We start from the raw sequence: 16,163 nt of genomic DNA, 5'->3' as shown, positions 1-16,163 counted from the left end.
ATATTGCAGAGTGAGAAGCAACTTATTTCTGATTTGATGGAGATGCATTTAAAAAGGAAACAGTACTCTACAAGGAACAAATTCTGGCAAACGCAGTCCAGTTCCCCAACCAACTGGCGTTAAATAAAACGGAGAGTTTGAAGAATTTGTTGTGGCCTTGAAAGAATTACAGTAGTGGTTTTCTTAACGTTTTGAGGACGCTGCCAGTCTTACACCTGTGTTCGAGCTGTGTCCGAGACCGCTTGTGATCTGTGTTGGTGAGAAATACAAAATACAAAACAAAATCGTATGCAGTGTGACTGCGTAGCCATCTAAATATCGTGCGTTCGCAGTTCCCCCTCTTGCCCCTCCAGCCACTCAATGTGGTGTCGTGGTAATGTGCAGACAGGCTGAAAGCTAAGGCATGTGAGCTAGGTCATATGTTTGAATGCTTCAGATTTTGACTGCCTGATATTGTGTCATCAACGTGGAATAGATGCATTCTGCTTTCTATCATGCAGGCAAGATAAAAGCCATGAAGCTGCTGTTTATTAGTCGACACTATTTTAAATTTTTAACAAGAATGTCAAAAACGAAATTTTCTCTTTGCAGCGGCGTGTGGGCTCATATGAAACTTCCTGGTAGATTACGACTGTGTGATGGACCGGGACTTGAACCCTGTCAAAAGACTTAGGCACGTGTTATGATTATATCAACATTAACGAATCTTACAAATTAAGACACCACCTACCTTTTGGTATCTCGTCATGTAAGCTTCTACGGCCTGAGCAGAACAAAATGGATCATCAGCACATCTTTCAAATGCTGTAAAAACAAAAATGACAATTGACATCTCAAACAAAACAGAAATTTAAGGAAGAAATTTACGAACAAGTGCGGAGAGAGCAGAGTATGAGGATTTCGTTATCAGGTAATCGGAAGTGACCTGTAATTCATAGCACTGAAGTATGTGAGAAGACTTCGAAGTATTAAAGGAAAACAATAAACGAAAGAAACAAAAAACAAACAAAAAGGCAAAGAAGAAGAAGAAGAAGAAGAAAACCGATGACTGTTTTTTTTTCTTTTGTGGTGAGTGCAGCTTTCACTCATATTATTATATGAGTTACCATATTAAGCTCGGTCCTACATAAATATTTTAACTACAGCAGGGAAAACTACAGAGCGAATCCTGTGATACAGAGTCACTAGCACTTGGGCCGGCCGGTGTGGCCGAGCAGTTCCAGGCGCTTAAGTCTGGAACCGCGCGACCGCTACGGTCACATGTTTGAATCCTCCCTCGGGCATGGATGTGTGTGATGTCCTTAGGTTAGTTAGGTTTAAGTAGTTCTAAGTTCTAGGGGACTGATGACCTCAGCAGTTAAGTCCCATAGTGCTCAGCCATTTTCGTTAAACAGTACCGTCACCCTCTCCCCCCACTCCCCCTCGAAGGCCAGACATCCATGGACGTGGAAGAGCATCAAAAGATATCTGTCTGGATTAATATAAAACTGCTCGTCCTCTAATTACGCAGTAACGGAAAAAGGTTCTCGGTGCAGCAGGGAAAGACTGTGAATTTCTGGTCAGAAATGCAGTTGTGTTTCGAAATATGCCCCTTTCAGATAACATTTTATCCAATGTTGCTGCTGCAACTGAGTAAGTCTTTAAGGAGACCAAACAGCTGAGGTAATCAGTCTCCTATTCACCCCCCAGGACAGAAGTAGTATACACAATCTGTCTGCGTTCAGAGTAAGTTCTGTGTACAAGTGTGAGAAAGTTTTCTAAATGTTTGTGTAAGTTGTATCTGACGCAGAACACGGATCGAACCCGGTATTCGCCTAAAGGGATGAAGGAAACCACCTTACAACCACACCCAAGATGGCCTGCACGACGACCCCTCGTCTGTTAATCCGCCGAGGAGGTGGAGGGGGGGGGGGGTTCCATCTGGACCAGCATACCTCCCCATTCCAGAAGCAGCCACGTTAACATGCAAGGCTACCTGAGTGGGTTTTTATTCCGTGAATAGAAGGCTCGAAGGCAGTACTGTAGCTTCTGACCATTTTTTTCTACTGTTGTATATCGAAGAAGTAAATGAATGAAGTGAAGACAGTTTTGGAAGGGCAAAAAAAGAAAAAAAAATACTGATAGGAAGGTTCACAGAGGACGTAGCATATCTGGGCTGATGCAGGAAAGGCGGGTGGAATGGAAAGAACAGTAGGCTTAGCACAGTAAATAGATCGAGGGTAAACAAAACAAAGACGAAAAGTAGTACAGAGCGTAGTAACCACTTGCTTAACATTAAACTAGAACTGAAACAGTATTAGAAGAAGAGAAACAATTGCTTAGCTCCGGAGCCGGAATGGTTCCTCTGAATATGAAACGACCTTCACCACACTTCCCCAGTTCGAGCTTTTTCTCTGTCTCTACTGATCTAAACAATAACCTTCCTTTCTTCCACCAAGCTCTTCATTTGAGTTAATATCTACAATCTGGTATAACTGTAAAAGCCAAGCGAAAGCAACTAAACAAAAAACTGTTACGCCAATATCGATTTTGCTGCGAGTGTATCATGGGCCCAAAGAGTATTCGCTCGGTCCTGAAGAGGTACAACATCGGTGGGCTTTTAAGCAGTGCAGATCGCTGAGATGGGCTCTCTAGGAGGTCTCGGAGTGAAGCAGAGAGGGCGCTGATCGAGAACTGTGTGGACGGCCATCACTGTGACAGTTGCGAAGGAGACACCTGAGGGGAGCAGAGTATACTCGACTGATGGGCTACTCGGTGGAAATGTTGCTATCTGGCAGAGATACAACGCGACCGGCTTTGACCGAGTTGGTGTTTGAACTCCATTTTCTGGTGGCCAGACTGCTCGTTTAATTAGTGGCGGGTTTTGACTGTTAAAGTGTCGGATCATTTGATAGAATTATCTGGTGCCATGCGCGTCTGCTGAGGGAGTGAACCTTGTTCTTTAATGTTCGGGGGTTTAGTTAAGACAGTTGCGTTAATATGTGCCATGGTTAATATGTGCCATGTGGACGGCTTGAGATTACCAGTTGCTACGGTCGCAGGTTCGAATCCTGCCTCGGCCATGGATGTGTGTGATGTCCTTAGGTTAGTTAGGTTTAAGTAGTTCTAAGTTCTAGGGGACTGATGACCACAGATGTTAAGTCCCATAGTGCTCAGAGCCATTTGAACCACTTTTGAGATTACCAGTTAACGAAAGATGTTGTCCACATTTCATCCCTAATTGACGTTGTCCAGGGTTGCTCTCACCTTAGCAAATTTTTATGCCTAGAAGCTGGCCCCGCAGCAGTCAGGGTACCCTTAATTGGCATATTGTTAACTGGACTTTTTCTTTTGTAGGAATTTACACGTGGAGTCGATGTAACACTGGTCTTCACGGGAGACTATGCAGGAGTGGGCTGGGTTTGGACCCTGTAGTCGTGTGAAACGTACCAGCCGTGAAGCAGTGGATGTATTGCTTCAGCCCCAGGGCAGCTCCAGAACACTACTGTACAAGGGGTAAGACCAGATAGGTAAAAATATTAATCTATTTATTAAAATCAAGTTGTTCTCGTTTGTGTTTTATAATGATTGAGCCTTGTGCGGCTCGTGTTCGTGACGTTATTGCTTGACATCTTGTCTTAGTGGCACTCCCGTCTCGTTTCTTATTCGATTTACTGGCGTCACTAAGTTGCTGCCTTGCCTGCCTGTGAGTGGCAGCAGCAGCAGCGCTTATCGATAAAGCACTGTCATACTATCTTTGGAGCGACCGCTAGTATTTCCGGGTAGTCATGTGTCGGCAGTTCAGTTGGGACGGAGCAGCAGTGAGGTCCGGACAGCCATGACTCGCCCGACCATTTTCGGCACTCATGACTTGAGTGGGGACGACGTTGGTTGCTCGTTCGGTCGGTCGTCTCATTGGACGGCGTGTATTTGGTCGCCGACCGCTTCTGGGTTCTCTGTGTGTGTCGACTTGCGATTCATCCTTGTTGTTCCAGATTCACTGGCTTTAGTATTGTTAGAGTTGTTTGTGGAAGTGTTTTTGCGGAACCGTGTGTAGTCTGTGTGGTTTTGACTGAGCAGCTGTTTTAATGCTGTGTGCGTGCTGCAGGCAGTCAGTCGGTTGGGGGAGCAGTGAGCAAGTCTCCGCGGCCCAAGGTCAGGCCGGGACCGCTTGCGGTGTGCACGCGCTGTCGGATCATGGGGCTCTAGCTGTGAGAACGACAAAGTTCGTTGCCCACCGAATCTGGACACTGAAGTTGAGTGATCAGTTAACCTGTTGTTGCTCCCTGGGCCGTTCGGGGTAGCAGGAACGTATGATGTGTTGGAGTCGGCGAAATCTTGCAGCCGTCTTCCTATATTGTGATTAATTATTAAACTGACTGTTACTTGCCAGTGAAGTGCACCAGCCGTATTTTCTGCCCTGTGGCCGTTAACACCCAAGTTACCTGCCCTTGTCGTTAGCGTAGTTTCCTGGTAGTGTGCCTTTCCTCGTCATGTTGATGCTGTCTGGCACGGCATGTTGTTGACAGCCTTTTAAGTCGTTCGGTTCATATTTTGGTTAGAGTGCTTATTGTTCCCTTGGCTGTTTTTAGGAGCCAATTTCTGAAGGCATAGTGCTGTTCGTATCCTCGTCCTCGGCCGATATTTTTTCCCTTGTTGTGCCGTTGGCTGGACGGAAGGGAATTGGCTAAATTGTTGATCGGTCCTTAGCTGTCCCTAGTTTGGGTTGCCATCTGATTATTTAACTTCAACTCTTGGCTGCCTGTCTCACCTCACCTTACGTTTGAGCTACCTTCTCAGATAAATCCTTGGAATACTTCTGAGTACCACTTGTTCTGTTTGTTTTAGATTGTGATTTTCATTATAGTTTGAAGTATTGTGTGAGGCCTTCGGCCATGTATTAATTCAGTTCTTTTAAATTTTACATAAAGGCCTTCAGCCATGTTACATTAAAATTTTGAACATTGATTTTATTTTTAAAAAAATTTCCTTAAAATTTGTTCTATCTGAAATTGTTTGTAATCCAGGCCCTAAGCCGTTAGGTGTTCGGTGTGTTATGCGTGGCCTTCAGTCGAGAATTTATGTGAACCCCTTTTAATAAGGTCTTCAGCCGTGTGTATTCTTTAAAGGAAAAATTTTATATGAAGGAAGGGCTTTATTTTAAATTGTTTGTCTGACTTGTTGTTCAGGCCTTCAGCCGTTGTAATAAGTTAATATTTCTTTAATTAGGCTATTGACCGTTCTGTTGTAAGTTTAAAAAGAACTTTCTTGGTTAGAAAAGCTGTTTATTAATGTGTTTTAATTATAGTTGTCCTTCAGACGTGTAGTGTATGCCTTCAGCCTCTAATTGTTTTCAATTGCATGTTTTTTTTCAAAAAAATTGACCTATTTTTAGTTCCTTTTGATTTCTAAGTCAGGCCTTCAGCCGTTCTTGTTTTTGGTGAGGTTTTGGGCCTTCAGCCCAGAAAGCATTTCAAGTTTCCTTGTTTCCTTTAACTAGGCCTTTAGCCGTATTGTCTAATTGCGGTCTTTTAAAGCAATGTGTAAAAAAGTGGTTCTTAGAAAAATAAAGTTGTGTGTTTGATTGTGGAACTCACAGTAACTATTTACGGCCCCATCCACAATCCTAATCTTATCCTGTGCGTTCTCTGAGTACCTACCACCCAGGTTTCAATTATGTGTGGCTGTTTTCCACACACAGCTGAAAGGATAGTTTGCCGTATGAACGAGTTGAATTCTTGGGTTTTGATCTGTATCACGCTTGCTGCTTGGAAGAAACTGTAGCTATTGTCTTTAGAGGTTTTTTTTTTTTTTTTTTTTTTTTTTTTTTTTTTTTTTTTTTTTTTTTTTTTTTTTTTTGGGTAGCTTGGGTCTACTTTACTTGCAACTGATGTTTGTGATGCTGCGGTGCCCGAAGTCTAGGTTATTGGTGCTATTCTCCAAGGACAAACTTATCTGTTAAACTGATTGGGCTTGGTGTAGTACTTTCAAGAAAATTATGGAAGAGAGATTTCAAAGTACTGAGATATTTTCCAGATGTAAATTAAATTAAAGTTGGTTAGTGTCTTCACCTTATATATATAATGTGGTATTGGTTATGGTCTGTATCTCTAGCCCTTCTAGTTAAACTGATGTTTGGAACGTCTCAGTGGAGCAGAAATTACAATGCTGTGTGTGTTTAATCTACTGAAATTTATGAGCCTTATCAGGCGAACTAAGTAAGGGCTTTAAAATTTTAATTAATTTACCACTATTTTGCTGGAACGTAAAACTTTACTTCACGAAACCGGAGTGGGTTGTCTTATGTGTTTTTAAGACTTAAAGCAAATTCATGTTATCTTTTTTTGAGTCATCAGTCTACTGACTGGTTTGCGACCCGCCACGAATTCCTCTCCTGTGCCAACTTCTTCATCTCAGTGTAGCACTTGCAGTCTACGTCCCCAATTATTTGCTGTATGGGTTCCAATCTCTGTCTTCCTCTACAATTTCTGCCCTCTACAGCTCCCTCTAGTACCATGGAAGACATTCCCTGATGTCTTAGGAGATGTCTTATCATTTTGTTCCTTCTCCGTGTCAGTGTTTTCCACATACTTCTTTCCTCTACGATTCTGCGCAGAACCTCATAATTCCTTACCTTATCAGTCTACCTAACTTTCAAAACTCGTCTGCAGCACCATACCTCAAATGCTTCGATTCTCATCTGTTCCGGTTTTCCCACAGTTCAAGTTTCACTACTATAAAATCCTGTGCACCAGGCGTACATTCTCAGAAAGTTCTTCTTCCAGTTGAGGCCTGTGTATATTTTTGATACTAGTTGACTTCTCTTGGCCTGGAATGTCCTTTTTGCCAGTGATTGTCTGCTTTTTATGTTCTTCTGCTCCATCCGCCATGGGTTATTTTGCTACCTAGTCAGTGGAATTCTTTCATGTACTTCGTTATCACCAATCCTGATATTAAGTTCCTCACAATTCTTATTTCTTCTTTCTCTCATTACTTCTGTCTTTCTTCGATTTACTCCTATTCCATGTTCTGTACTCAGCGGAGTGCTCACCTCCGTTCTTTCACCGAGGATAGCAATGTCATCAACGAATCTTGTCATTCATATCCTAATATCACGAATTTTAATTCCGCCCTTGAACCTTTGTTTTATTTCCTTCATTGCTTCTTCGAAATATATATATATGTCGTCATCCTTCTGCATGGGTAAGGTTGCGCATGAGAGCTCGATGACGCCGCCTCCATTCTGTAAGGAGGAGGTACATTGACAGCGTTTTGTGAAGCATACAGTCACTGGTGTGGGACCTAACAATGGTCTCTTCCAAGCATCATCGGAGCAGTGGAGTGATCCCTGCTTTAGCTTGATGCACTAGCACCTGACAGGTGGGAGAGAACGCCACCGACGTGCAATCATGTAGAATCGTGTAACAGACAATAATGTCCTCACATGCTAAGCCTTGACGTCGTTGCCATATCACTGGCCTGTGCAGAGCCAGTTTCACACAGCTTAGCCACCAGGATAGGGCGGATGTGTAGGTGAGGCGGTGTCGATGACATAGGGTCCATGCGTCCTCCTCAATTATCTGTCAGCAGTCAACGGCAGTCAGGTGGGCAACGTTTAATTTCCACAGGCCACGACTCTGCCACACCCGTTGGCGGGCGACACCGACATCGCAGATGTAGACCCCATGTTCGGATGAAGTCTGGGAACACACTTTGGCATATCGAGTGACGTCATCAACGGAGCTTGTTAGATAGGTATGGTTAAGGTGACTGGAAGAGTGCACTGTATATTATGTGAAACCTGAAAACCTGCGCGGGTTCTGAGAATCTTCGTTCATGTGTCAATAAGCTGACAGGGGGCCGCACATGGGGATTGTCGTAGGAGTTGATCAGTGGGTCCTTGTGTGGAGCTGAGGGGTCCTTGCATGGACTTGAAGTCCCACCGAGGACCAGATCATCCCATGGACCCTTAAAAAGCGGCGTTACCTTGCTAGCAAAGAAGGTGTGTCGTTTGCAATGTCGACTGGAGCAAGACAGTGCACATACATTTAGGACGCAGACGCCGAACCGACTGAGTTACCCACATACAACTCACAACCCACCCTCACAGGCTTGCTTCCACCAGTACCTCTTCCGCCGCGATAGCTGAGCGGTCAACGTGACGGACTGCCGTTCTAGGGGCCCGGGTTCGATTCCCGGCTTGGTCGGAGATTTTCCCCGCTCAGGGACTGGGTGTTGTGTTGTCTTCATCATTTCATCCCCATTCGGCGCGCAGGTCGCCCAATGTGGCGTCGAATGTAATATGACCTGCACCAAGGCGGCCGGACCTGCCCCGCAAGAGGCCTCCCGGCCAATGACGCCAAACGCTCATTTCCATTTTACCAGTACCTCGTCTCCTACCTTCCAAACTTCACAGATGCTAGGTTGTGAAACTTACGAGACTATCATTCCTGGAAAAAAGGATTCTGCAGAGACACGGTTTTGCGCAGTTTGGGGCATGTTCCCAGAATGAAATTTTCACTCTGCAGCAGAGTGTGTGCTGAAACTTCCTGGCAGATTAAAACTGTGTTCCAGAACGAGAATCGAATTCAGGACCTTTGCCTTTCGCGGGAAAGTGCTCTACTGACTGAACTACACAAGCACGACTCACGACCAGTCCTCACAGCTCTACTTCCGCCAGCAGTCTTGCAAGTTTCGCAGGAGAGCTTCTGTGAAGGTTGAAGGCAGGAGACGAGGTACTGGAAGAATTAAGGCTGTGAGGACGGGTTATGAGCTGAGCCTGGGTAGATCAGTCGGTAGAGCACATGCCTACGAAAGGCAAAAGTCTCTAGTTCGAGTCCGCGGTTCGGCACACAGATTTATTCTGCCGTGAAGTTTCATGCCTTAAATAGTTACCGAGGAAATCATATGTCTTTAAGTCAGCCTTTGAGTGTTTTATCTTCTTCTGCGATTACGCGACGCATTTGCAGTCGCGCACCACTCAGCAGTTGGCGTCGTAGCCTCCCACGGCGGTAGAGGGCGCGCAGAGCATCAAAGCTGTCGAACAAAGCATTACCGGCGTTGTCGAGCGGGCAACGGGGACAGCGTTAAGGAGCCTTGTGTCGGGCAGCGGACGGATTAGAGTTTGAAATCAACTCCTTGGAAGAAGATGGGCGGCTGCTGGCCAGCAACACAGGGATAGCAGCGTGAATGCTCCAGTGGCACGCTGGCTCGAGCTCGTTCAGGTTCCCTGCCGGTCTGTTCCTGGAGGATTGCTACGAGCAGGACAAAGGCCGAAGGTTGGAGAGCTTGCAGCTAGCTACTGTCACATGGAGTGCTGCGCCAAGCGCATGGAGACAGCCCGTTTAATGTTGTTTGTTTCTGAGAAGTATGTATTGGAGTTTATTGGGCAGCTGTAGCACAGCCTAGTCTGGAGATGAGGGCCTGCAGAGTGGCACTCGGCGGCTGTCGACACCGAGAGAGCGGCGCCAGACACACGAAGATTGGCCCACACAGTGTTTTACTGCTCCCTGGGAGGACTGCGTGAACTGCAACTAGTGCTGTATGCTCTCTACAGAAGACTGCTCAACGGAGCTTTCAGGGCTTGGAGTGTTCAGTTAACAGTCCTTGATACTTGTTGTGGATTCCGTGGCGTGCCACGGTGACTTTGTTCATTTTCATGCTAGGTGTATTTTGAAACTGTGAGCCTTATTGCTCTCCATTCACAGACTGGCGGCTGCAAGCGCAATATTATTATTATTCAGGTTTCCCGGTTCGACGAATTCGAAAGTCCGCTATAGTGCATGGACCTAGACGACGGTCGCTAGGCTGCGCTCCTAATATTTGCGAGCGCTGCTGCGCTGCCTCAACTATGTGCGCGAGCTACGCCCTTTGCGCCAGCCTATCGGCGCCAGTGGCCACGCTATTAAGCTCGCAGCGCAGGGGCCCTGGCCTCAAAGTGGATGCCTCGCGTGACACGGTCACTGGCTTACACCACACTGGCACCACGACTTCCCGGCATTGGCACCACCACCCTATCCCTCTTATCATACTCGAGAAATCAGATTCGAACCATGGCTAACGACAGCCCTGTTACGCCCACTAATAAAGTGTCAGGCTTGATACGACCACTCGATATGTGACGTCCATAATGCGACCACCAATATCAATACCTATGTAGTTGTGTTCCCTATTACTTGCCACCTAGAACTTCCACTATCAGAGCGTGGTACACGACTTCAAGTCCCAATGCCACACCAACGTTCACTCAAATGATGTCATTGGATTGATGTCATCGTAGGATAGAAAAATTTTACACTTATATCAAGACAGTAAGACCGAGATCCAGTGGTGGCCCTGACCCCCACCTAGGACACAAAAAAAGAAAAAAAAACAGATATTAGTCGTGTCCCGACTGCGGTCTCGTATTGTTCACTGTACTCAGCGTTGTTTGGTTTCTGACATTATTACATGCAGGCTCTCGATTTGGTTTACTCTCTATAGTTGTCCGTCGTGTTGTCTTCGTTTTCGTCCGTCACGACTGCTGTCTTCCCGTGGTTTTCGGTGACTCGCCGTCGACGCCCTCGGCCCGTCGGCCAATGTTTCTTTATCGCGTCCGACTCCGACTACTACAGTTATACAGTGACCTAGCCTAACTTGTTTTGTCTCATTCCAGCTTGTTTGTGGGAAGGCCTTTGAGCAGATTCTTATTGATACTTTTAAAACATTTCTTAATTTGCTACGTTTTGGATTTGGTATCACAATACCTTTCCGGATTGATGTGCAACTGAGCTACGGGCTTCTTGTAAGCTTACTATCTGGTAATACGCATAGTTCTGGATGGCGTGTGTGTGCGAGGACAAAGGTTTTCAATTAGCGTAACAGTCTGGCTCAGCATTGTGATGTGCGATGTGGTTTTTTCTACATAATTTTAGTACGATATTATCTTAGGGCTCTTATGTTAGAATTTTAGTGTTAACTTGTTGACTTATTCTGTCACTGAGGATTTCTCGTATGATTGAGCCACAATTATGAATTGTGAGATTTTGCGAAATATGTTGAAGGATGATGCAGTTTGACTGATAACGAACTATTGGTAATGCTAAATTACTTACTTTATATTTTTTGTCCTTTTGTTTTGGATATTATTGTTATTTATTCTGAATCAATTTGATTTTTCTTGTAATTATTGTGCTGGTTTAAAATAATTTCTGTGGAACAATTTTCTTAACGTTTTAGTGACTGTGTCTGATAGCAGTATTGTGAATAATCACAGCTGTATTATAGCTTTGACTTCACAATGGCCAGTCATGTCCACTTCACAGCCTATGTTGCTGCTAAATTCCATTTCCACTGCGCCTATCTTTATAGATTTTGGTTTATTTCTTCCGGTAGGAGTAATATTATATTTAATACTAACAAGGGGAGGCCGCCAATTGTGAAATTCAGATTCGATTCATACTGCGCATAATAAAAGCTCATGGCTAGAGGTGTAATGTGGCAGAGCACCAAGATGCACTTCTCAGGCGTTGTCGAGAAAATCGACAGTTAAAAGAAACCGTTGCGGTGAAATACTCTCTACGACTAATAATTTTTGTACAGCGTCGTGGCGCAGCGGTAAGCGCTCGGGTTAGTAAATCGAAGGTCGCCGGATCGAATCTCGCGCCATGCAATTTTTTTTAATTATTAGTTTTTTGTAATTCAAATATATATATATATATATATATATATATATATATATATATATATATATATATAAAAACTATTAATGAATTGCTTATGCATGTTGGTGAAGGCGGATCGCTCTCCAATTGTACCGCTTCCATTTTTCTCTTTGTTTAACAGGGTGTACCAAAGGTCTCCCGTCCGCACTGATTTTCGACGATGTTATAAGTTGCGCTAGGGAGCGCATCTACCTTCTTTCGAAGTTAGCAGGCAACTACGCCGTTATGCGGCGGCTCGTTTCGGCCCATTCAACATCTGTCCTTCAAGTTAGCAACGTCAACAACCATCAGTTTTCGTGTGGTTCTCGAGAAATATTGAAAAATACAGATAATTTTGTGTGTGTTCACCTACAAATTAGTGTTGCCGTGTGCTTTTTCGGTGTCAACGAGTCGCTGAGCAGCGCCAAGTCGTGCTTCGGTGGGCTAGTTGTGCGGACGGGCCTTGTCTACGTGCTCGCTGCGGCCGGCCGCGTGCTGACAAGTAAGTGGGCGCTCTTGCGGCTTACACGCCAATTGTATATTTGAAAATGAATCGAACACGAATATGATGCAACCGCTTCGCAAAGATACTTTGAAGTTCACGTTCGATGAACGCTTTGCACGACCTAAAGCATTCGAAGTAGAACAGTTCTTGCGCGATGTAGTAAAGCTCAGTTCCACTGATATAATTGGGATCCACTTATCGATTGTGAGTAGCACACTTTATGTAAAGATGGTGAATGCTAAATGCTGTGATAGGATTATTGAAGGATGTGGAGGATCTTTTAAATTTAATCACTGTGATGGAAACGTCGGTGATGTCAAAGTAGATCATGCAGGTTTCGGGATAAGAACAGTCCGTATTTTTGAACTTCCCTTTGAAATAACTACGGAACAAATTAATTGCGTCCTCAAAGCATATGGGAAGGTCATTAGTAATGTTGCGGAAAAGTGGACCACCTTTCAAACGTTTCCAGTTTTAAATGGTGTCAGGCAAATAAAAATAGATCTTCAGCAGCATATTCCCTCGTATGTTTACGTATGCGGTTATAGAGATGTATGATGGACAGCCGCGTACTTGCTCCGGCTGTGGACAGACTGGACACGTACGTTCAGAATGTATACAGAGGAGAGTGACGCAGGTACCGGCGGGGGAAGTAGTCCCTCCCATGACGATGACGACCTTACCAGTGACATATGCTACGGCCACCCGTGGCCACACTGCTACGACATCGAGTTTCGCTTTGGAGAGCAGTGGCGACAGAAAAGACGACGACCAAAACTTGTCAGTGACCACTAGCTCTACTGAAGTAACGACTGTCGTTCCGTCGCCTGAAGCGGCGCCCATCACAGAAGCAGGATGTCTTTCCAAAAATGACGGAACTATTGAGCAAGATGTACAGAGAGACGAGAACGAGGATGCTGCACAAGATCCCAGCACGGCTTCCGAGACTGAAGAGCGACAGAAATCCGGATCTCTTCCCAAAAAGCATAACAAACGGAGGATAGCTCCACTTGACGCTCCTCAAAAGGTACAATCAGTGCGTGAAAAGGCACAACAAATTGGTCGCAAAATCAGCGGTATGACATCCGTCAATTTTGACGTAGACCCACAGACCCCGCATACAGCGGGAAAAGACGAGTTTCGAAAAGTGAAAACGCAGACGCAACAGGATGGCGAAACGAAACGGTCCACAAGTAAAGAAACAGAGAACAGAACTCCATCTCAACGTGGGTCAGAGATAGAGTTGTTTCAACGCAGTGATACGAAAAATTGGGCAGATGACATTGAAGAATTTCCCGCAGATGAGGAAATGAAGGAAGTGTCACACCTACCAGGAGGAAAGATTCCAGTGCAGAAAGACAAGCAAATGAGGGACGAGACATCGCCTCGGCCATAACATGGAAAACCTTAGGCTTTGTCGACAGTGGGTAATAACGACTTGTATACTTACTTAATTAATCATGAATTCGTTACAAGCTTATAGAATCGGGACTTTGAATCTAAACAAGATCCGTAGCGAATTAAACCTTAAGAACTTGCAAGACATGCTCTACGCCGCTGATATTGATGTTATTATGTTACAAGAAGTAACAGATATTAGACTGGATGCCATCACAGGTTACAATGCAGTCGTAAATCCAGGGAGCGACAGTGACCTCGGAACTGCGACACTCGCCAAAGAAGGAATTATCATCAAAGATGTCGAGAAACTGGTAAACGCCAGAGGTCTAGCTGTCACCATTAACAATACGCGTTTTATAAATATTTATGCACCATCTGGCACCGGGAACAGGAGGCGAAGAGCTGAATTTTATAAAGATGATATAGTTCCCCTTTTCGGTGGCCGCTACGAGCATATCATTTTTGGAGGTGATTATAATTGTGTGCTGTCTCCAAAAGACCAGACGCCGCATTTTAATAACTGTGCAGAACTCGGAGCCGTAATTACAGAACTCCGCTTAATTGACACCTGGGAGCTCAAGAACGGTGCATTGCCGGGTTTCATTCATATTACGAATCATTCCGCTAGTCGCATCGACAGGATCTATGTAACAGTCGACCTGGAAACGCACGTTCTCCAGACAGAGTTATGGCCCACTATCTTTTCGGATCACGATGCATACATATGTACCATGAAGTTAAAACGGCAAGAAACGTACAGGGGACGAGGCTTGTGGAAGTTGAACGTGGAACATCTAAAAGACCCTGAATACCACGAAATATTCAATAACGTATGGAACGCGTGCGAGAACAAATTCACTTCATATACCTCGGCACTGGCATGGTGGATGAAATGTGTGAAACCCGCGATAAGAAAATCGCTGATGAATTACTCCCGCGAGAAAAGTGTTTGGCAAAAACGGACGATAGAATATTACTTCCAAGTTCTTCGTGACCTATATCAATCTGATGAGTCGGTAATCGCCAACTACGTGGAAATAAAACGGATTCAGGCTAAACTTCTCGGACTGAAGCGGAAACAGCTGGAAGGTCATCAAGTAAGAGCAGGACTTCACGATGCTGTAAAAGGAGAGCAAACATCTATATATCATGTGATTAATGAGAGGAAGGGGCAACGCAGGAAAATAATAACCGAACTAAGATCTTCTGACGGCAGGTTACTGACGCAGCAAAGTGACATCAAGAACGAAATTCACAAGTACTTCGCAGAGTTATTAGGCAAAACGACAATGGATATCCCGGTGGACAATGACATCATGACGGGATTCACACGCGGGCTCGACCCGGTAGAAGCAAACAACTTGTTAACTGAAATTACAGAAGAAGTCGCAGACGCTATAACACGAAGCCCGAAAAATAAGTCTCCTGGGCCTGACGGAATACCGGGCGAGTTCTATCAAATGTTCAGAAGGCAGTTGATTCCCAAATTAGCGTGTATCTGTAACGAATTAATGAATCCCGCCAATGGCGTCCCACGCGACTTCCTAGAAGGAACCATTGTTCTAATCCCGAAGCATTCTGCAGGAAAATCTGTAACAAATTTTAGGCCTATCACTCTCCTAAATTCGGACTATAAAATATTTGCCCGCATCATAAACGAAAGATTAAAATCAGTATTGAACACAGTCACTGGATCATATCAATCGAGCGTAGGAAAAGACAGATCAATTTACCAAACACTGTGCGACTACAGAGATATTATTTCCATTGCCGCAGTCTGTAAAATAAAATGCGCCATCGTATCATTGGACTTTGAGAAAGCATTCGATAGAGTCGATCATGCTTATCTTTTTCACACCATGCGTGCCATGAACTTCCCGCAAGGTTTTATCAACATTATTATAAATCTTCTGCAGAAGTCAACATCGATAGTTATGGTAAACGGTCAGCCCAGTAGACCCATTGTAATGAAACGTTCGGTGCGACAAGGGTGCCCGATGTCTATGTCACTCTTTGCAATAGCAATCGAGCCATTGCTTTTTCGCCTGAGCCACAACCTACAAGGATTCACTACACGCGGCCGTAGGATTGTCTGCAGAGCATATGCCGATGACGTTGCATTTATTGTCAAAGACAACGACGAGATAGAGAAAGCACTCGACATAATAAACAATTATGAACAAGTATCTGGTGCGAAACTGAACAGAAATAAGTCTGGCATAATGAATATTGGAAGCGGATTAGGAGTTCCCATTCATGGGCCAATAAAGGAAATTGTCACCATGACATGTCTTGGAGTGGAGTACACAAGGAATATTCGGCAGACCATCGCAGTTAATTACAGAAGAATCCTCAACACCATCCGTGCCTGTATACGTCAGCACAATCTCCGTACTCTTGATGAGATACAAAGAGTGGCTCTCGTCAACATCTATTTGTCCTCTAAATTAAATTACGTGGCTCAAGCCCTGCCAATGCCGAGGCAAGTGGCGAACAGGATTTTGGCTGCTTTTGGCCATTTCGTCAGCCGCGGCCACATCTTCAAAGTCAAGTACCAAACATTGACTCTACCGACTGAGAATGGTGGATTGAATCTC

General features: G+C 44.7%; 1 protein-coding gene across 1 annotated transcript in view; it reads right to left on the bottom strand.

Moving 5' to 3' along the window:
* LOC124595564 (invertebrate-type lysozyme 2-like) overlaps positions 1-16,163 on the bottom strand; it is a 74,082-nt gene that overhangs the window by 18,929 nt on the left and 38,990 nt on the right. Inside the window, exon 3 of the mRNA XM_047134348.1 lies at positions 731-804. Within this exon, the coding sequence (XP_046990304.1) occupies positions 731-804 (74 nt within the window). The remainder of the gene's footprint in view (positions 1-730; positions 805-16,163) is intronic.

This window comes from Schistocerca americana, chromosome 2 (genome assembly GCF_021461395.2).
Source record: "Schistocerca americana isolate TAMUIC-IGC-003095 chromosome 2, iqSchAmer2.1, whole genome shotgun sequence".
NCBI classification, from domain to species: domain Eukaryota; kingdom Metazoa; phylum Arthropoda; class Insecta; order Orthoptera; family Acrididae; genus Schistocerca; species Schistocerca americana.
This window is presented reverse-complemented; position numbering and strand designations above follow the sequence as displayed.